The sequence below is a fragment of the Mizuhopecten yessoensis genome, unplaced genomic scaffold, assembly GCF_002113885.1.
Source record: "Mizuhopecten yessoensis strain PY_sf001 unplaced genomic scaffold, ASM211388v2 scaffold10275, whole genome shotgun sequence".
NCBI classification, from domain to species: Eukaryota; Metazoa; Mollusca; class Bivalvia; order Pectinida; family Pectinidae; genus Mizuhopecten; species Mizuhopecten yessoensis.
In genome coordinates this window covers 151,901-167,718 of record NW_018408465.1, presented here as the reverse complement: position 1 = coordinate 167,718, position 15,818 = coordinate 151,901, and the positions used below count along the sequence as shown (strand labels likewise).

The following is a 15,818-nucleotide window of genomic DNA, read 5'->3' as shown; positions in this document are numbered from 1 at the left end:
TGTTTTTGTGTCAAAAAGTGTCAATATTAGCATTATTTTCACTGGAACGTGCTTTACGAAATGTGATTTGTTGTAATAGCCACCAACACAGCCGAAAGGCTAGACATAGTGGCAACGATAGCCCTATCCCTGGAATAAAAAGAAGACCTACTAATACACAGTCCCAATCAGGGCTAACCGTTATCAAAACACTCCCATCTCGGCGAGATTGGTGACATGATTTTAACGCTAGTGCGCAAGCGCGGGCTGATCGAGAGGGGCTCTCGATGACTTCGCGGTTCGGTGAACAAACACAAAAGCGACGTGCTATAGAATCTTGACTGGGGCAGAGTTGCCAATCCCCTCTATATACTGTCCCTGGATCAGCTAGCTTTTGGTAATCTACGATCGAATGACTTTTAATACCAAAAGTTTATCTATACCCCTAAAACGTGTAAAATTACTTTGAACTTAGGTCAAATATAACAGTAACAATTGCTCGGGTCCCTGTGGTAGATCTCGGAAATTCCACTGATACTATTTTTAAACTAACACACATACAGTGACGTCATAAATCAGAACCGCCTATGGAGGGGTGTAGATAATCACTTATAGGAGGAAAGTCCTTACACAATGGACGTCGTTCCTGGACCGCAGCCGCTGTGACCGCCTGTCCGCATCTGAGGAGCTGTCCGACCTCAGATCGTGACCTGGAATCAGGATGGACAGGAATTAGAATCTCGGATGGCCCGGAAGTGGCAACTTTACTAACCCCCTCACGTCAACCGAACACCGACTTCGTCAGTGAAACCCATTTCCTGGTTCCAAACATCACTCCTGTTCGTTTGAGTGGGTGCATGCACATAATTGTACCTCAAATATTCTTCTAAAATATTCAAAATTACGTATACATTTGATAGTGCAGGTTCCTCTTAGAAGGCCCTAAGTTATTTGCATCATGGACCACAGACTGAATGACAAGCAGTTGTAATTGCAGTTTTGTCAGATTTCGATTAAAGCCATTAAAATAATATAAGTTGCGTTACATTTCGCCGTACATTGTCCACCTCTTTAATTTGTGCATCGAACCGTGACGGCCTGTGCCAATTTACCTGTAAGCCTACTGCGCTTGCGTGCTATCTCAGACCGATTTCCGGTATCGATGTTTACCTAGGTGACGAGAGACCGATAGTGTGACACTGTTTTGACAGCCAATCTAATTCCGTGGTTACACATCTTAACATGCCCCAAAATATATTTGGTTTTATTTCTTTGTCTATGTGCATACATATTTTTTAATCCTACTTAAAATGAACAGGAGTTATTCCCCCTTATTTCGGATTTTACAATATTGTTACAGAATTAGATTAGATTATCCAAGTGCAAGTCCATAATTGTATATATATTAACCATATTATCATTACTCTACACATTATACATAATAAAAATATGCACGATAAGCACAGGATTTTACTGCTTAAACGTAAACAAAAAAATCTTGTTTCCGCTAACCCAATCTACCAATTAGACTCTTGTGCTTATATAACCCTAAAGTTTTTATTGGCATTTAGTGATATGCACTGTTAAAGTCAGAACTCATGCTCTATATAAGTAGAGTAAAAAACATTGCCCTATTTTTTAAACCATTTAAACCATTATAGTACTCCAACCCTACCACACATGTGGAAGGAGGCGCAACATAATTCAATGTATTCTCCCTTTTTCTTCTCCGAAAAAATATTGTTAAAAAAATTTCCAATGATTATGCAAATTATGAATTTTGAACTAATTTGCTTATGAAATGATGAAATAATGTTAATACATCTTGAAAAAAGTACTGGTTCACAGTTCAATTTTGTGGTGTCGGCAATGGTTAGCAAAAAAAGTTTTTCTACCTTTTGAATTAACATACGAGCTGCCTAGGAAATAATACTATTCATTTGGTCTTGTTACTTTATCTGTGATTCCTCCGGATATGTTTGATCACATTGCGGGTATTTGTGTTAGTCTGGCTTTGTAAACTTCCTGTTTATACTTTTTATAGGTTTTCAGTAATGAACATGGAACTTGGGAGGGATGGTAGTCTAGTGGTAGGACGCCGGGCTCGTGACCGAAGGGTTGCGGGTTTCGAGTCACGTCACAGCACTGTATTGTATCTTTGAACAAGATACTTTACTCCGCTTGTTCCGGTCTTCTCAGCTGTAAATGAGTATGTGTTTGGGCAGTGCTAGGTTTGTTGAATGCTAGCTGTGAGCACCGAAATGGCAGCACCGGCTGTATGCTCCCCAAGGGAGTTGAGAAAGATGTTGGCTGCATGGTTCATACAAAAGACCCATTACCCCGGATAATATTTTGTGAACGTTTCGCGACGACCTACAAACTAGGTTTTTAGATAAAGCTGTATATAAGAACCTCGATTTATTATTATTGACAATTACAAGTCTTACAATGAGTGCTGTTGACATGTTATTGGTATCTTATTTTAGATATCGTTATTTTTCGTTTTACTTTAAGGAGAATAAGACATTGCTATGGAGGATGAGAGATGACAGAGTGGGGAACCCCGGCCCAGGTCAGAGTGAACGAGTCGGTCCATTGGCCCAGATCAGCACAGTGCACAACGGTCTATGGGATCATCAATTCAACATGACGTTCCACTCAAGAATCAACAACCGAATCAACGACTTCAGTCGTTTTGAAAACACACAGCCAGCCTTTTAAACACTGGTTTCCTAGGAAAATTCTGGTAATTCTTTTTTTCTATTTGACCCCCAACTTATTGAGAATTTTTAACGTTTCGGTGCCTGGTTGTTTCAGAACCTAAGACTATTTATTTGGTACTTTTTTTGCAAAGATGCAAAAATTGTTGCAGCCAAAGAATATGGCTTAGATGAATAGAGGGGAAGATACTGCTAGCTTTTCCAGTGATGCAGTTATAACTGTGAGACATTGCTAACTAGTTAAACAATGTCTATCTTGGTCTGTAGCTGGAGGGTGCCACCTGCAAGTTACATTTTGTGCAGACATGTGACTCTTGTGTACCTTAACCCATTCACACCTAAAGTCACATTTGAACCTTACCAAATCAAAGACTGGGCAAGTCCATTTTAGATTTGTAGGGGTTAATGGGTTAAGGGCATTTCCAAGTGGTAATGGAAGTTAGTTTGGTACACAGGGTGATCCACAAAATTCCCCAGGACACAACTTCCTTGATCGTGGAATAGTGTAACCACCAAGGAGAATAGGGCCTAAAAGGGAACAATAATACCTTACTGGTAATTAGGTAGCCTCCCAGCAATATAGTTTAACCCTGGGACGTGCTCACTAGTTCAGCACCATCCAAAATGGTCACTGGTTTGCATATGACTCTATCATATGTGTGAAGGTTAGAAATGTCCCACCTCAGTGTAAGAATTTGGGGTAAAAACTGAGGCTTGCTGAGGTTTTTTGAACCCGAATTATGTACCCAAGGAGGGACGCCTAAGGATGGGACATTTCTTGCCTACATAATTTGCATTTATGGTAGAGGTATTTTCTTACAAAGCATCAATTGATCTATGTAGATGGATATAATTAAGTTGCCACATTGTGGCATTATATCAAATAATTTAATACTGAAATTTTGAATTTATCTAATACCACTATAAAATTGTCTCAAGATTAAATGGATAATTTTAGCAGACAGTTTCAGCATTTTTTCCCAATGATATCATCATAGAAATAAATGAATGTCCCGAGAATAAATCAATTATAAAAACATTTCCAACCAAAGGTATTTATTTGGACAAATATTTAATTAATTTTTAAATCAATGATTTATTTTTATAATATTTTGTTTTTTTAAATCCCTTAGTTATGAAATTAACAGGGCCTAGATACCTGTAATCATTCAGCAAACAAAAAATCTAAAAAAAATCACAACAATGCTGTTTTAAATATAAACTTACATAGGCCTAGTGATATATAGTTATCAAAATGAATTATTATAATCCATGTGCTTTTTATAATTTTGGCGCGAAAATGATTAACGTCCCTCATCCGTGTTTCAAACGCTATTGCATCACGGATCACGTAAGATTAATCAGGTTATCAAAACAATATGGCCGCCACGTGCAGTCTATCATCTATCTTGATGAAGCAAAAATATTTCATGTTCTCTTAAAGTTGTATCGACAGTCATTTGTTGATAATGGCTTCTCACATAGCTAACTTATTCAAGCATTAAAATTTAATGGCCAAAAACAATGCAGCATAGGTAGGTAAGCAGACGTTTCTGCGTACAAAGTTACTGTAACCTGTTTGTATTTCTTATTTCGGTGTAATTGCCTGTCACCTATGAAAATCAAGATTCAAGATTTCAAGGTTTTTTTATTACGCTCTGACACACAAAGTGTGTAACAAGAGGTCAAACAAAATAACATCAATCAAAATAAAACATGACAGAGAGAGTACAAGATTACACATGGGCATTATTTCATACAGATTCAGCATTATTTCATAGACAGATTCAGCAATATTTCATAGATAGATTCAGCAATATTTCATAGATAGATTCAGTAATATTTCATAGATAGATTCAGTAATATTTCATAGATAGATTCAGCAATATTTCACATTGTTTGATGTACATATGTATCAGATGTATTGTTACAGAATTGTTCAGAACGTAGATTGAAGCCTTGATAATTAACAGATATATCATTAATTATAATTAGACGAAGTTACAAACTGGTAATTGTGGTTTATTGTTCGCATTTCACACATACAGTATAGGACAGGTAGGCTAGTAAATCACATCCCCACGGCACAGGTAAATTTTCCCGCAGGGCAGAGTTCGATGATCAGGGTGTCGATCGTAGGGAACAATAAAAAAAACCTAGTCTAATGATGAGGGTGAGTCTGATTGGAAAGGGGAGAAGAGGTTATCAATTTGTGAGAACTTTATGTTCTAGTCGTAAATACCTCTCGATGAGTAACGGTAAACTGGTGATGCGTAACGGCTCAAAAGTCATGTGTAGCTAAAACGGCCTGGGGAGAACACTGCACGGTGACAATGGGAGAACAGGGTAAGAGAAAAAGAATCGTTCTCGGCAAAGCCTCGTGTTTGGCAACTTAAGGATCTTTTCCCTTGGGTGAGATCCCTCAGGGTGAGAGATTCTAGTAATCTTGTACAACTTTCCATCACGCGTAAAACTCCTATCTTACATTGCCAATTGATAATGGATGAAAATAACATATGTCAAGCATGCATATTACTATCATTTTATTTCATTACAGGTTTATGGAGAAAATGCAGAGGACTACACATTTTTCATCGAATTCTTAACAATTTCATTGAGCGAAATGGAAAGAAAAAAAATTCGTCAAAATGCTAATTTCTGCCGCTTAATCATGTATATGTGCAGTACTGGAACTGATGTGATGGAACTTGCACTTCTGGATGTTGTGTTCAATTGTCTACTTGCAGACGAAAGAAAACGCCTTGAGCAGGCTCATTTAGAACACAGTTTAAATTTATCTGTAACATTTGAAGAGCTTTTCCCGACCGATGGACATCTACCAAAACTGAATGAATTTGAAGACCTGACCATCAAAAAGGTTTTCCGTATGTCTCATGAACAAGGAACGGCATTGGACTTCCTCAGAAAGCATGGTTTGATTATGGTTCTCCAATCTCATAGAAAACACTTGTGTAAACATCGTTACAAAATTGGGGAAGAAAGTTGGAACAAAATTGATACCTATAAGGGGGAGGTTGATATAAAAAAATTAGATGTGTCCCTCTTGTTTTTTATCATTCGCAATATCTCAAAACCCCCAAAAAGCAACTGGAATCATAAGCCTAAAGAAGAAGAAATTTCCATGCAAGATGACGTATGTCGGATTCACCTGTACAGAAACATACTAGCACACTATCGGGCCACACAACCAATTAGCGACAGTGCTTTCGATACCATGTGGTCGGACCTTACATGTGCATTTAAACGGTTATGTAGAGATCCAGATGCAATGGAACGTGATTCAAAGAAGTTGAAATTAGCACCAATTGATGACCAGCAGCAACAGAAATATGAAGAACTAGTCGATAAGTGGGTGGTGGAAGAGTTAGAAAATGTAGAAATGCTTATAAGACATATTTCCAGATCACAGGAAGATTCAGCCGAGCAAATTGTAAATGATGTGTCAACAGTCATAGATACAGCTGTTACCCATATCAAGAATCACACTACATCAGCAGTGAAATCGACAGAAAGAGAAATAACTGAATGTGTACAAAGTTACATAGAAGAAACCTTAACCCAAATGAAGGAACATGCGTCTATGATCACGGATGATGCTGCAGTTGCTTTCAACATGCAGCTAGAAAGGACTTCTAAGGCAACCAAGGAGGAACTAGGAACTCTCATAGGCGACAGTTTAGCGCGTGTGAGCAGTGACATAGAGACTAGAATATCCGCTGTAGTTAAAGATGAAGTTGCAGGAATGTCATCAACTCTTACCGACCCTGTCAAGCAGGAAGTCGGCACGATCCTGACCAGCTGTTTCGATAAGGCGGTTCAAGACATTGAAAAGAGAGTTGCTGGTATTGTAAATGACACAACTTTAAGGACAATAGAGGCACTATTAGCTGAACGTGCAGATCAATTCACAGCATATATAATAGCCAAAGTAAAGGAAGAGCTGATCAGAGCAAGTGGATCGGACATACTTAAAGAGATTGTCAGAAAAGCAACTGATGTTATTACAGAGAAAATGGCAGAAGACAACAGAAAACATTTTGGTAATGTATTACTGTTTTTGTAGCTATTTTTTTGGTTCCTCATTTAATATATCAAATATTTTATCCTAATACATATTGCATACTACACCATTGCTGTGTTAAAGTTATGTTCTGTTTCATAGTGGTGAGAATTCTTATAGCGCATATTATAGATACTTAAATGTATTTTTCAGTTATGGACTTCAGTTGAGGTGAAAATGTGATTATATGGACCTTGGAAAGTGATATTAACTAAGACGAAGTCATGGCGAATATCACTTTTCAGGTCCATATAACCACATATTCAATGAAATAAAAGTGTGTTATTGTTCTGTTAGATGTGAAATTATGCTGTTCATTTGGAAAATAGCATTGTGACATTTCAATTAAATTGCTGTCATAAAGAGAATATTTACCTACTGTTTCTAAAAACAGCAACTTGAGTGGGTATTACAAATCACTGCACTGAATGTGAATATGATCCAGTCCATAGGAATGTGTGAAAAAGTAGTGTCTTTTAATATATAGAGGTTCAAACACAATTATATGTTATTAAATGACCGTATGATGGTAAAAACAAAGCATGCCAATCATAGTATGGTTGTTTTGCACAGTGCAAAGTACACATGTAGCTCCAGAATTTTCTTTTTAATAATGAAGAATTTTATAAGACGACTCCTGGGCCGAAAGGTAATTGGTTTACCAAACATTGATCCGTAGCATATCAACATGTTCCGATGCAGAATAGAGATGACATTGTAGACCCTGTTATATAAAAATTTGTATATTTGATTATTCCATGTTTTCCAGACACCTTACACCGGCAATATGCTTCGAGGCATCCTGATACGAGTTTGGATCCAAAAAAACGTGTGCTACCCACAGGTGAGAATGCATCTAACAATGTCATGGTTTATCAGATTTAAAATTTAAATTTCTGGCAGTTCAGGATTGATCTTTCTAAACGTCATATTGCTATCACCATTCTGACTGGTACACAATCAACTTTGAGTGTTTTCCCAGATATCTGTTTTGAGCTATGCTATCACCTTACTCATAGAAACATAGAATACATATGTATCATCCTCCCCCCTATCTATAACTTATAACTGCGAAATCGGATATCTCGGTCTCAGGCTAAGATTCTGTAACATCCCAACCGAGGCTTATGCCTCAGTTGGGATCATGTTACAGAATCTAACCCTCAACTGAGATAACCAGATCTCGCTCAGTTACAAGCTTGAGATTTTATCAGTATAGATAATGTTTGTATTCAGCATACATGTATATAGAAGGATGTTCATTCTTTCAGATTCTATGACGGTTCAAGTGCACGCATGGTATGTGGATGAACAGGATTTCTTCGAGACAGGTGCATCTAAAACTGTTGTGGAGTGCCTAGAATCCAAGAAGCATTTGGCAGTCATCGGTCCACCGTTGTCCGGTAAAACTACGATCGTGAGACATACTGCTCTGCATATGAGAAGCAAAGGTTACACTGTTTTCCCAATATCTGACCCAAGTGAAATAGACAAATTCTTGTCCGAGGAAGGAGGGCAGATATTCATCATTGATGACCCATTAGGGAAGAATTCTGTTGATAAGAGAAGCCTAGAAGAATGGGGTAAGGTCAACGAACGTTTGAGAAGGTTTATCGAAAATGTCGATGTGAAAGTAATATGGATTATGAACAGCCAACAAGTCAGAGAAGATGTCTTCAGAACATCTGGGTTGATTTTCACTGAAAACAATATGGACATCACAGAACTGGGACTCTCTTGTGAGGAACGAAGAGGAATAGGTGCAAAGTATTTGGAAAGAACATTTGTTGACGATGAAGGTGCCTATGTCAACATTCTTGATGTTGCAGCTAACTGCAATTATTTTTTCTTTCCAAAAATTTGCAGTGAATTTCGACAGATTTCAAAATGGCAGCAAACTCCAGAAAACCCTTTCCTGTTTCCATTTGAAGTTTTGATCAATTATTTTGAGCCTATTCCCCATAGAAGCAAGCACCAGTTTAATGCTATGGGCCTGTGTGCAATTCTTGGGAGATTACCGTCCGATCGCAAATCTTTGCGTCACGCAATCAAAGAAGGTACAAGACACATGACCTCTAACTTGGACAGTTGTGACATCGACCTTGAGTCAGCCTTACAATCCATGAAGGGCATATGGATAAGACAAACAGAGGAACACTTTGAGTTTTCTGACGAGATCTACCGAGATGTGATTTTGTTCTTGATGAGAAAACAGGTTCTTGATCCATCTACTGTTCTCATGAACTTGTCTTGTCGCAGCATTCGAGAACGGGTTAGGTACGACCCAGGGACCCCAGATGAAGTACCTGAGAAATATGTATTCGTTTTGGAAAAGCGATATTGGAAGGAATTATCATTTCACATATGCCATGACCTGCTTCACTTACGAAAAGGTCTAAATTTGAGAGAGGGGCATAATGAAGACACATTCAAGGAAAAATATAAAACAGATGTGCTGCAGCTACTTGAAAATGCCTCGGCAGGTAACGAGTTGTGCAGCAGTGATTTTCTAGCGATCACTGCATTATCAATTCAAACAGAAAATGCAGAAATGATTGATACGCTGTTTCAGAATCAGCCTTCAGAAGCCGTCAACACCCTTTTTAACGAAACAGTAGAAAATAGTAAAATGGGTGTAGTGGGTTTCAGTCCACTTCATTTCGCCGTCTCGAAATCTAGCCTTTGGGGGGTAGACAGATTATTGGAGCGCGGAGGAGCTAATATCAACACATTGTCTGGGAAAGGTCTCACACCTCTGGATCTTGCAGTCAAAAATGAAAATCTGCCACTGGTCTCAGAACTCATAAAATTTGGTGCTGACCTCAACATACCATCAAACAGAGAGTTATGTCCAGTGCATTTTGCAATCCAGCGGAATTATGTTAAAATAGTTGGTACACTTGTGGATGGTGGAGCTGACATGACTATCTGCACACCAGAAGGTTTACCCCCCTTACATTTAGCAATATACGGGGACAATACCGAAGTGGTTAAAGAACTGCTTGAACTTGACGTTGATACCAATATCCGCAATGGAGATGATAAACCAGCCCTGAATTTTGCACTTGAACAAGATGAACCAAACGTATCCATCATTGAGATGCTGGTTGCGCATCCAAAAACAGATGTCAATTGCTTAAATTGCTCAAGAGGATATGACCATCCTTTACACACTGCAGTAATTTTGGAAAATGTTCGCGTGGTGACTGTTTTGCTGGAGTGTGAAAGATTTGATGTAAACTGTTTAGATTCTATGAACTCAACGCCACTCCATATTGCCGTGAGAAACAATAATAAGGAAATCACATTTCTCTTACTGACGTACAATGCCAATACAACATTAAAAGACATTAACGGGAAGACACCATGGCAGATTGCAAACGAACATGGGAATAAGAATTTGGCTGATTCAATCAAAATTCTGATCCAATGATTTAGTACTGTGTTGTAAGTAAGCTATTTCAAGTGTAAACAGCATATCCCGATTACATTGACAAGGGCATATTTGATTTGTATGGTTCAAATAGTGAAGATTCCTAGCGCTAGCTAGCTAGCTAGCTGTCATCGTTTTTTGAAGAAACAAAAGGCGAAGAGTTCAATAGAAGAACGTGTGAACTATCATCGTACAATGATTATGTAGCATTACCAAAGTAGCTCTCCTCTGCTGACATCTTGCCAAGAAGGTCGAAAATATTCGCCACCAATATTAATACAGTAAAGAAAACCTGGATTCAGAACTCGCTTCTCCTCTTTTATCTATTTTATTCTTATAGTGATTGTAGGGAATCTATCGGCAAAATCACTATATACCATACAAAGCTATATGTCGGAGTGTAGTCGAACCACAATGACCGGGCGTGTAGATTTTCAATTGCCTTACACATTCCAAGTGAGTCAGTCTGCCGTTTGTCAGCAACAGCCATCGCTTGGCTGCCTATTATTATAATGTTGTATTTTGACATTTTCAGTTTGTTGTCTATATTTGTATAAGTATAAATGAACAGATACTTCTCAAATTCATTTGTATATTTCCCAGAGTTAATAATTGTGCATGGTTTTGTTTTGAGAGTGACTAAAAGAAAGAAATGGCAGACAAGTGACCATCGTGGATTTTTACTGTAATTTTGTGATTGCTATTTCTCAGCAACTTCTGGACAGATCTGTCTCAAATTTCATATATAGCTTCACCTATGATCTAGTTGTGCATATTTCATTTTGAGACTAATCAGAAGTACACATTGTTCATCAGATAGCCATCTTCGATTTTGACAGTTTAGAGATAATTTTGTATATTTTGAAGTATTATGAAAAAAATCTCAGGAAAAAATAAAAACGGTACATATATGTACAATTTATACAATCAATACAATTAGCGTATACATTAAATAATACATTAATTGATACAATTTTGAGGTATTTGCAGGAGCTGCCCTATCAGGCGCTAACTTCTAGTCCTATGCCACATGGCTAATATCTCCCTATGTGTGTATGCTGGAGATGTATTGTGTTCTGATTTTAGTGGGACCGTTTTTCCAATGGCATCATTTAAACTATAGTGCCACCTCACTTGAAATGCTACAGCACAGATACCGCAACATCCACCCCAGGCCATTTTATACTCCATCTGGAGTTGTGTGGGCAGGAGAAAGACACTTTCTCTGAATATTCCATGTGTAAGACAACTTTCGGGGTTGAACCCCGGCCGCCTGCGTGCAAGGCCGAAGTGTTAACCACTCGAGACAATTGGCACATCTCACTCCCAGTTGTGCTATTTTAATTTTTGAGAATGATGGGAAGAAAAAGATGGCCATTAGGCAGCCATATTTGATTATGACATTTTGGTTTTTCATAGAAATTTTGTTAAGCAATTTCATATGTAGGATTTGCCTTAGTATTTATCTATGTGCCTTTCATTTTGAGACTGATGTAAGAAATCATTATTATTGTCACGTTTCTCAAACATTGTACATGCAAGTAATTTAATTTCCAATATATTTGCTTTGTAAATATTTTTGCAATGGTATTTTTTTGTTGATGGCAAATGTCTCCCCGCCCAACNCGACAACTTTCGGGGTTGAACCCCCGGCCGCCTGTGTGCAAGGCCGAAGTGTTAACCACTCAAGACATTTGGCACATCTAACTCTCAGTTGTGCTATTTTAATTTTTGAGAATGATGGGAAGAAAAAGATGGCCATTAGGCAGCCGTATTTGATTATGAAATTTTGGTTTTTCATAGAAATTTTGTTAAGCAATTTCATATGTAGGATTTGCCTTAGTATTTATCTCTGTGCCTTTCATTTTGAGACTGATGTAAGAAATCATTATTATTGTCACGTTTCTCAAACATTGTACATGCAAGTAATTTAATTTCCAATATATTTGCTTTGTAAATATTTTTGCAATGGTATTTTTTTGTTGATGGCAAATGTCTCCCCGCCCAACCTAATGGAACTTTGGATACTGCCCCTTTCCTGGTCATTTCTGTAGAGTGTCCATCTAGCCTACAGCTTCATAGCATCAGCAGGATTGTTGTTAGATATGAAAATGTCGTATTCAGACATCATAGTAATACCTATATTTTTGTTTAAGGGTTTTTGAATAGATCTGTAATACATTTTTATAATATTAATCCACAGGTTATTGACAATTCTGGCCATTTAAGCCATTTGTTGCAGTGATTTTTTATACCTTTGTTTTTAACTGTAAGTCCTTTCGACCATCCATGCTAACTGGGGATTCCAGAGCATGTATCTCATACACTGTTTCATCGATCTTTGTATGTAGGTATATTATGGAAAGGCAGTGTGTTACATTTTAAAACAAGGTCACTTTGACCTCAATTTGACCTTTGACACTGACCCCAAATGCTAAAATATTGGTTTTCAGAGTATATCTCAGCTGTTGTTTCATGAATATAATGGAAAAGTTGTGTATGGCTTCCTAAAATGAGGTCACTGTGACTTTGATTTTACCTTTGACCTTGACCTCAAGTACGAAAATGATGGTTTCTGAAGCATACTGTGTCTCTGTTTCATGAATGGGCATCAAACTTTGTATATTGATACAGCATTTTTTTAATAGATTTCTTTGAAACTGTTGTGTATTGGCAGTACCATATGTTATTGTGCCCTCTTTGGGTTTCAGATCTTTTTCAGGGATTTTTTCCCTTTATGTAAAATATTTGCTCATTTTTAGCTCAACTGTCCCGAAGGATAACAATGTATCCCAATAATTGTACTGTTATGATAACAATGTATACAAGGTAATTGTACTGTTATGATAGCAATGTATACAAGGTAATTGTACTGTTATGATAACAATGTTTACCAGGTAATTGTACTGTTATGATAACAATGTATACAAGGTAATTATACTGTTATGATAACAATGTATACAAGGTAATTGTACTGTTATGATAACAATGTATACAAGTTAATTGTACTGTCATGATAACAATGTATACAAGGTAATTGTACTGTTATGATAACAATGTACACAAGGTAATTGTACTGTTATGATAACAATGTATACAAGGTTATTGTACTGTTATGATAGCAACGTATATAAGGTAATTGTACTGTTATTATAACAATGTATACAAGGTAATTGTACTGTTATGATAACAATGTATACAAGGTAACAATGTAAACAAGTTAATTGTACTGTTATGATAACAATGTATACAAGTTAATTGTACTGTTATGATAACAATGTATACAAGGTAATTGTACTGTTATGATAACAATGTATGTAAGGTAATTGTACTGTTATGATAGCAATGTACACAAGGTAATTGCACTGTTATGATAGCAATATATACAAGGTAATGGTGCTGTTATGATAACAATGTATACAAGGTAATGGTGCTGTTGATATAATATATCCTGTTATGATAACAATATGCACCAATTAATGTTTTTTAATGACCGCAATAAATGCCATGTGGTTTTGATGTTATTATACGTACATATATCTGTATGCAGAATTGTTTCCTAATGCCAAATGATATAACTTTATTTTAATCAAAAAGGAAGTAATATTAATAATGTATTACATTTTATATGGTTCAATAGCGTATTACAATCGTTTCCCATTTTGCAATATTTAAAATGAGATGGGGATTTAAAGGTATTTATTGCCCTATAAAGGTAAGCATGAGTTGTTATATAAGGTGATTTATTCTTAATTGGAACCACTGTTAGTTGCTGGAACAGAGACATTTCAAATTCAGTGTATGATCATCGTAAAGAGTATTTCCCCCTTGTTATTTGTTGCCACTTTAAATGTTTACAGCAACATAAAAAACCCAGTATTGTCATTTAATTTGATCTTAATTGTTGAAAGTTAAGTTTGAATATATGTCATCTGGATTATTCAAGGATTCCTGTCCCACTACACTGTTTTTTTTTTATATTTTTATATAACCCCCCTTTTTTACGTTTTTTAGTTTTGCATAACCTCCCTTTTGTTTTGTTTTATAATAACAATAATAATATAATAATTTGATAATACTGGACGCAGGCAAAAGCCTATATATCCAGATCATATGTATGGTCAGTCGCCCCGACAGTGAATAAGTTCATTATTGTCAATTTCATGATTATAAAAACCTTCTGGTTGTCCCCAGTGCTTATCAAGCCGGGCTTCAAACGTTTTTATTGTTGGTGATGTGACGACGTGATTTGGCAGGGAATTCCAATGGGTTGACCGCTCTTTCTTTAAAGGAATAATTTCTTAAGTTCCAAAGTTCTACTTAGTTGTTTTGGATACAACAATAGCACATTATGTTGTACCAGGACACTTTCGTAGACTAGGGATGCAGCTGCTGATCAGTCGGCTAAAGCGATAGTACAACTATATGAAGTGTAGGATTCAATCCTAATATAGCCATACTGTATTTGTACACCTTCAACACTGTTGTTGAATAGATTTTGTTTATTTCATCTTTATTTATTTTTTCATAAAAGTCGTGTAAGGTATGGGTTTCCTTTCAGAAATGATTTAACAAAGCTAAAGTCATGCCCGAAAGTCAAGCTAAGTCATGCCCGAAAGTCAAGCTAAAGTCATGCCCGAAAGTCAAGCTAAAGTCATGCCCGAAAGTCAAGCTAAGTCATGCCCGAAAGTCAAGCTAAGTCATGCCCGAAAGTCAANCTGTAAGGTATGGGTTTCCTTTCAGAAATGATTTAACAAAGCTAAAGTCATGCCCGAAAGTCAAGCTAAAGTCATGCCTGAAAGTCAAGCTAAAGTCATGCCCGAAAGTCAAGCTTAAGTCATGCCCGAAAGTCATGCCCGAAAGACAAGCTAAAGTCATGCCCGAAAGTCAAGTTCCGGCGCAAAATTATGGTTTCTGGCAGTGGTACAGGGATCCTTCAAACGACTAATGATCTGAATTTTATTTTTGATAATTTTGATTTTATAGCATTTTTAATGAAATGAATCTTCATCAGTTTTATATTGTAACATTCGTTTTCTACGCACCTTTTAAGTCTTAAATACGACTTTCAAAAAGTCGTTTTACATATATTTTGATATATATATACATTTTGTTATGTTGCCTTATAGAACGTTAGTGCATATAAAAAATATATGAAAAATATTGAAATAAACTTTGAAATGAAACATATTTAATCTTTGTCTTTTACCATGTATTTAACAAACCCCTGCAGATGTAAAAAAAGAAGTCTGATCCTATTCATCTTCAAGATGGAATGGGACCTAAATGTGAAAATATGTACTTATCGTTTTATGTTTAACACATTTTACACACAGTTGAAATTGGGGTAATATGACCTCTCTGTGACCTATGCTTTGACATTACCTTTTGAAAATGTTTGTCCGTGGCATATCTTCTATACTATTCACCTGGATTAATCAGTTTTGGTGTAGAAGGGCATCTTGGGATGGCAAAGTGCAAGAATAAGGTCACTGTGACCTATGACTTGACCTTTGACATTAACTTTCGAAAAACTTTGTCCGTGGCATATTTTTTATACTATTACATCTGGGGTAACCTGATTTGGATTAGAAGGACATCTTGG

The 15,818-nt window shown here is 36.7% G+C and overlaps 1 protein-coding gene and 1 long non-coding RNA gene across 3 annotated transcripts; both read left to right on the top strand.

Moving 5' to 3' along the window:
* The first annotated feature begins 545 nt into the window (after positions 1 to 545).
* LOC110459902 lies at positions 546 to 11,095 on the top strand. Of its 2 annotated transcripts, none has more exons than XM_021512385.1 (5): positions 546 to 779; positions 2,494 to 2,725; positions 5,257 to 6,760; positions 7,550 to 7,624; positions 8,052 to 11,095. In XM_021512385.1, exons 3-5 carry the CDS (start codon positions 5,323 to 5,325, stop codon positions 10,211 to 10,213), a joined length of 3,675 nt encoding a protein of 1,224 aa, XP_021368060.1. In that variant the 5' UTR covers positions 546 to 779; positions 2,494 to 2,725; positions 5,257 to 5,322; the 3' UTR covers positions 10,214 to 11,095. The 2 variants fall into 2 exon arrangements, with proteins under 2 accessions (XP_021368060.1, XP_021368059.1); XM_021512384.1 differs by having other exon boundaries at positions 546 to 828.
* A 3,127-nt stretch (positions 11,096 to 14,222) lies between these two features.
* Positions 14,223 to 15,399, top strand: LOC110459907. The gene is made up of 2 exons (XR_002463945.1): positions 14,223 to 14,756; positions 14,939 to 15,399. It is a non-coding gene; the product is annotated as an uncharacterized LOC110459907 (long non-coding RNA).
* Positions 15,400 to 15,818: the final 419 nt, after the last annotated feature.

Excerpts from the sequence above, each read along its gene's own strand:
- LOC110459902 (XM_021512385.1), top strand. The coding sequence starts at position 5,323 with ATGGAAAGAAAAAAAATTCGTCAAAATGCTAATTTCTGCCGCTTAATC. Across the intron at positions 6,761-7,549 it reads AGACAACAGAAAACATTTTG|ACACCTTACACCGGCAATAT; the intron begins GTAATGTATTAC and ends CATGTTTTCCAG. Across the intron at positions 7,625-8,051 it reads AAAACGTGTGCTACCCACAG|ATTCTATGACGGTTCAAGTG; the intron begins GTGAGAATGCAT and ends TCATTCTTTCAG.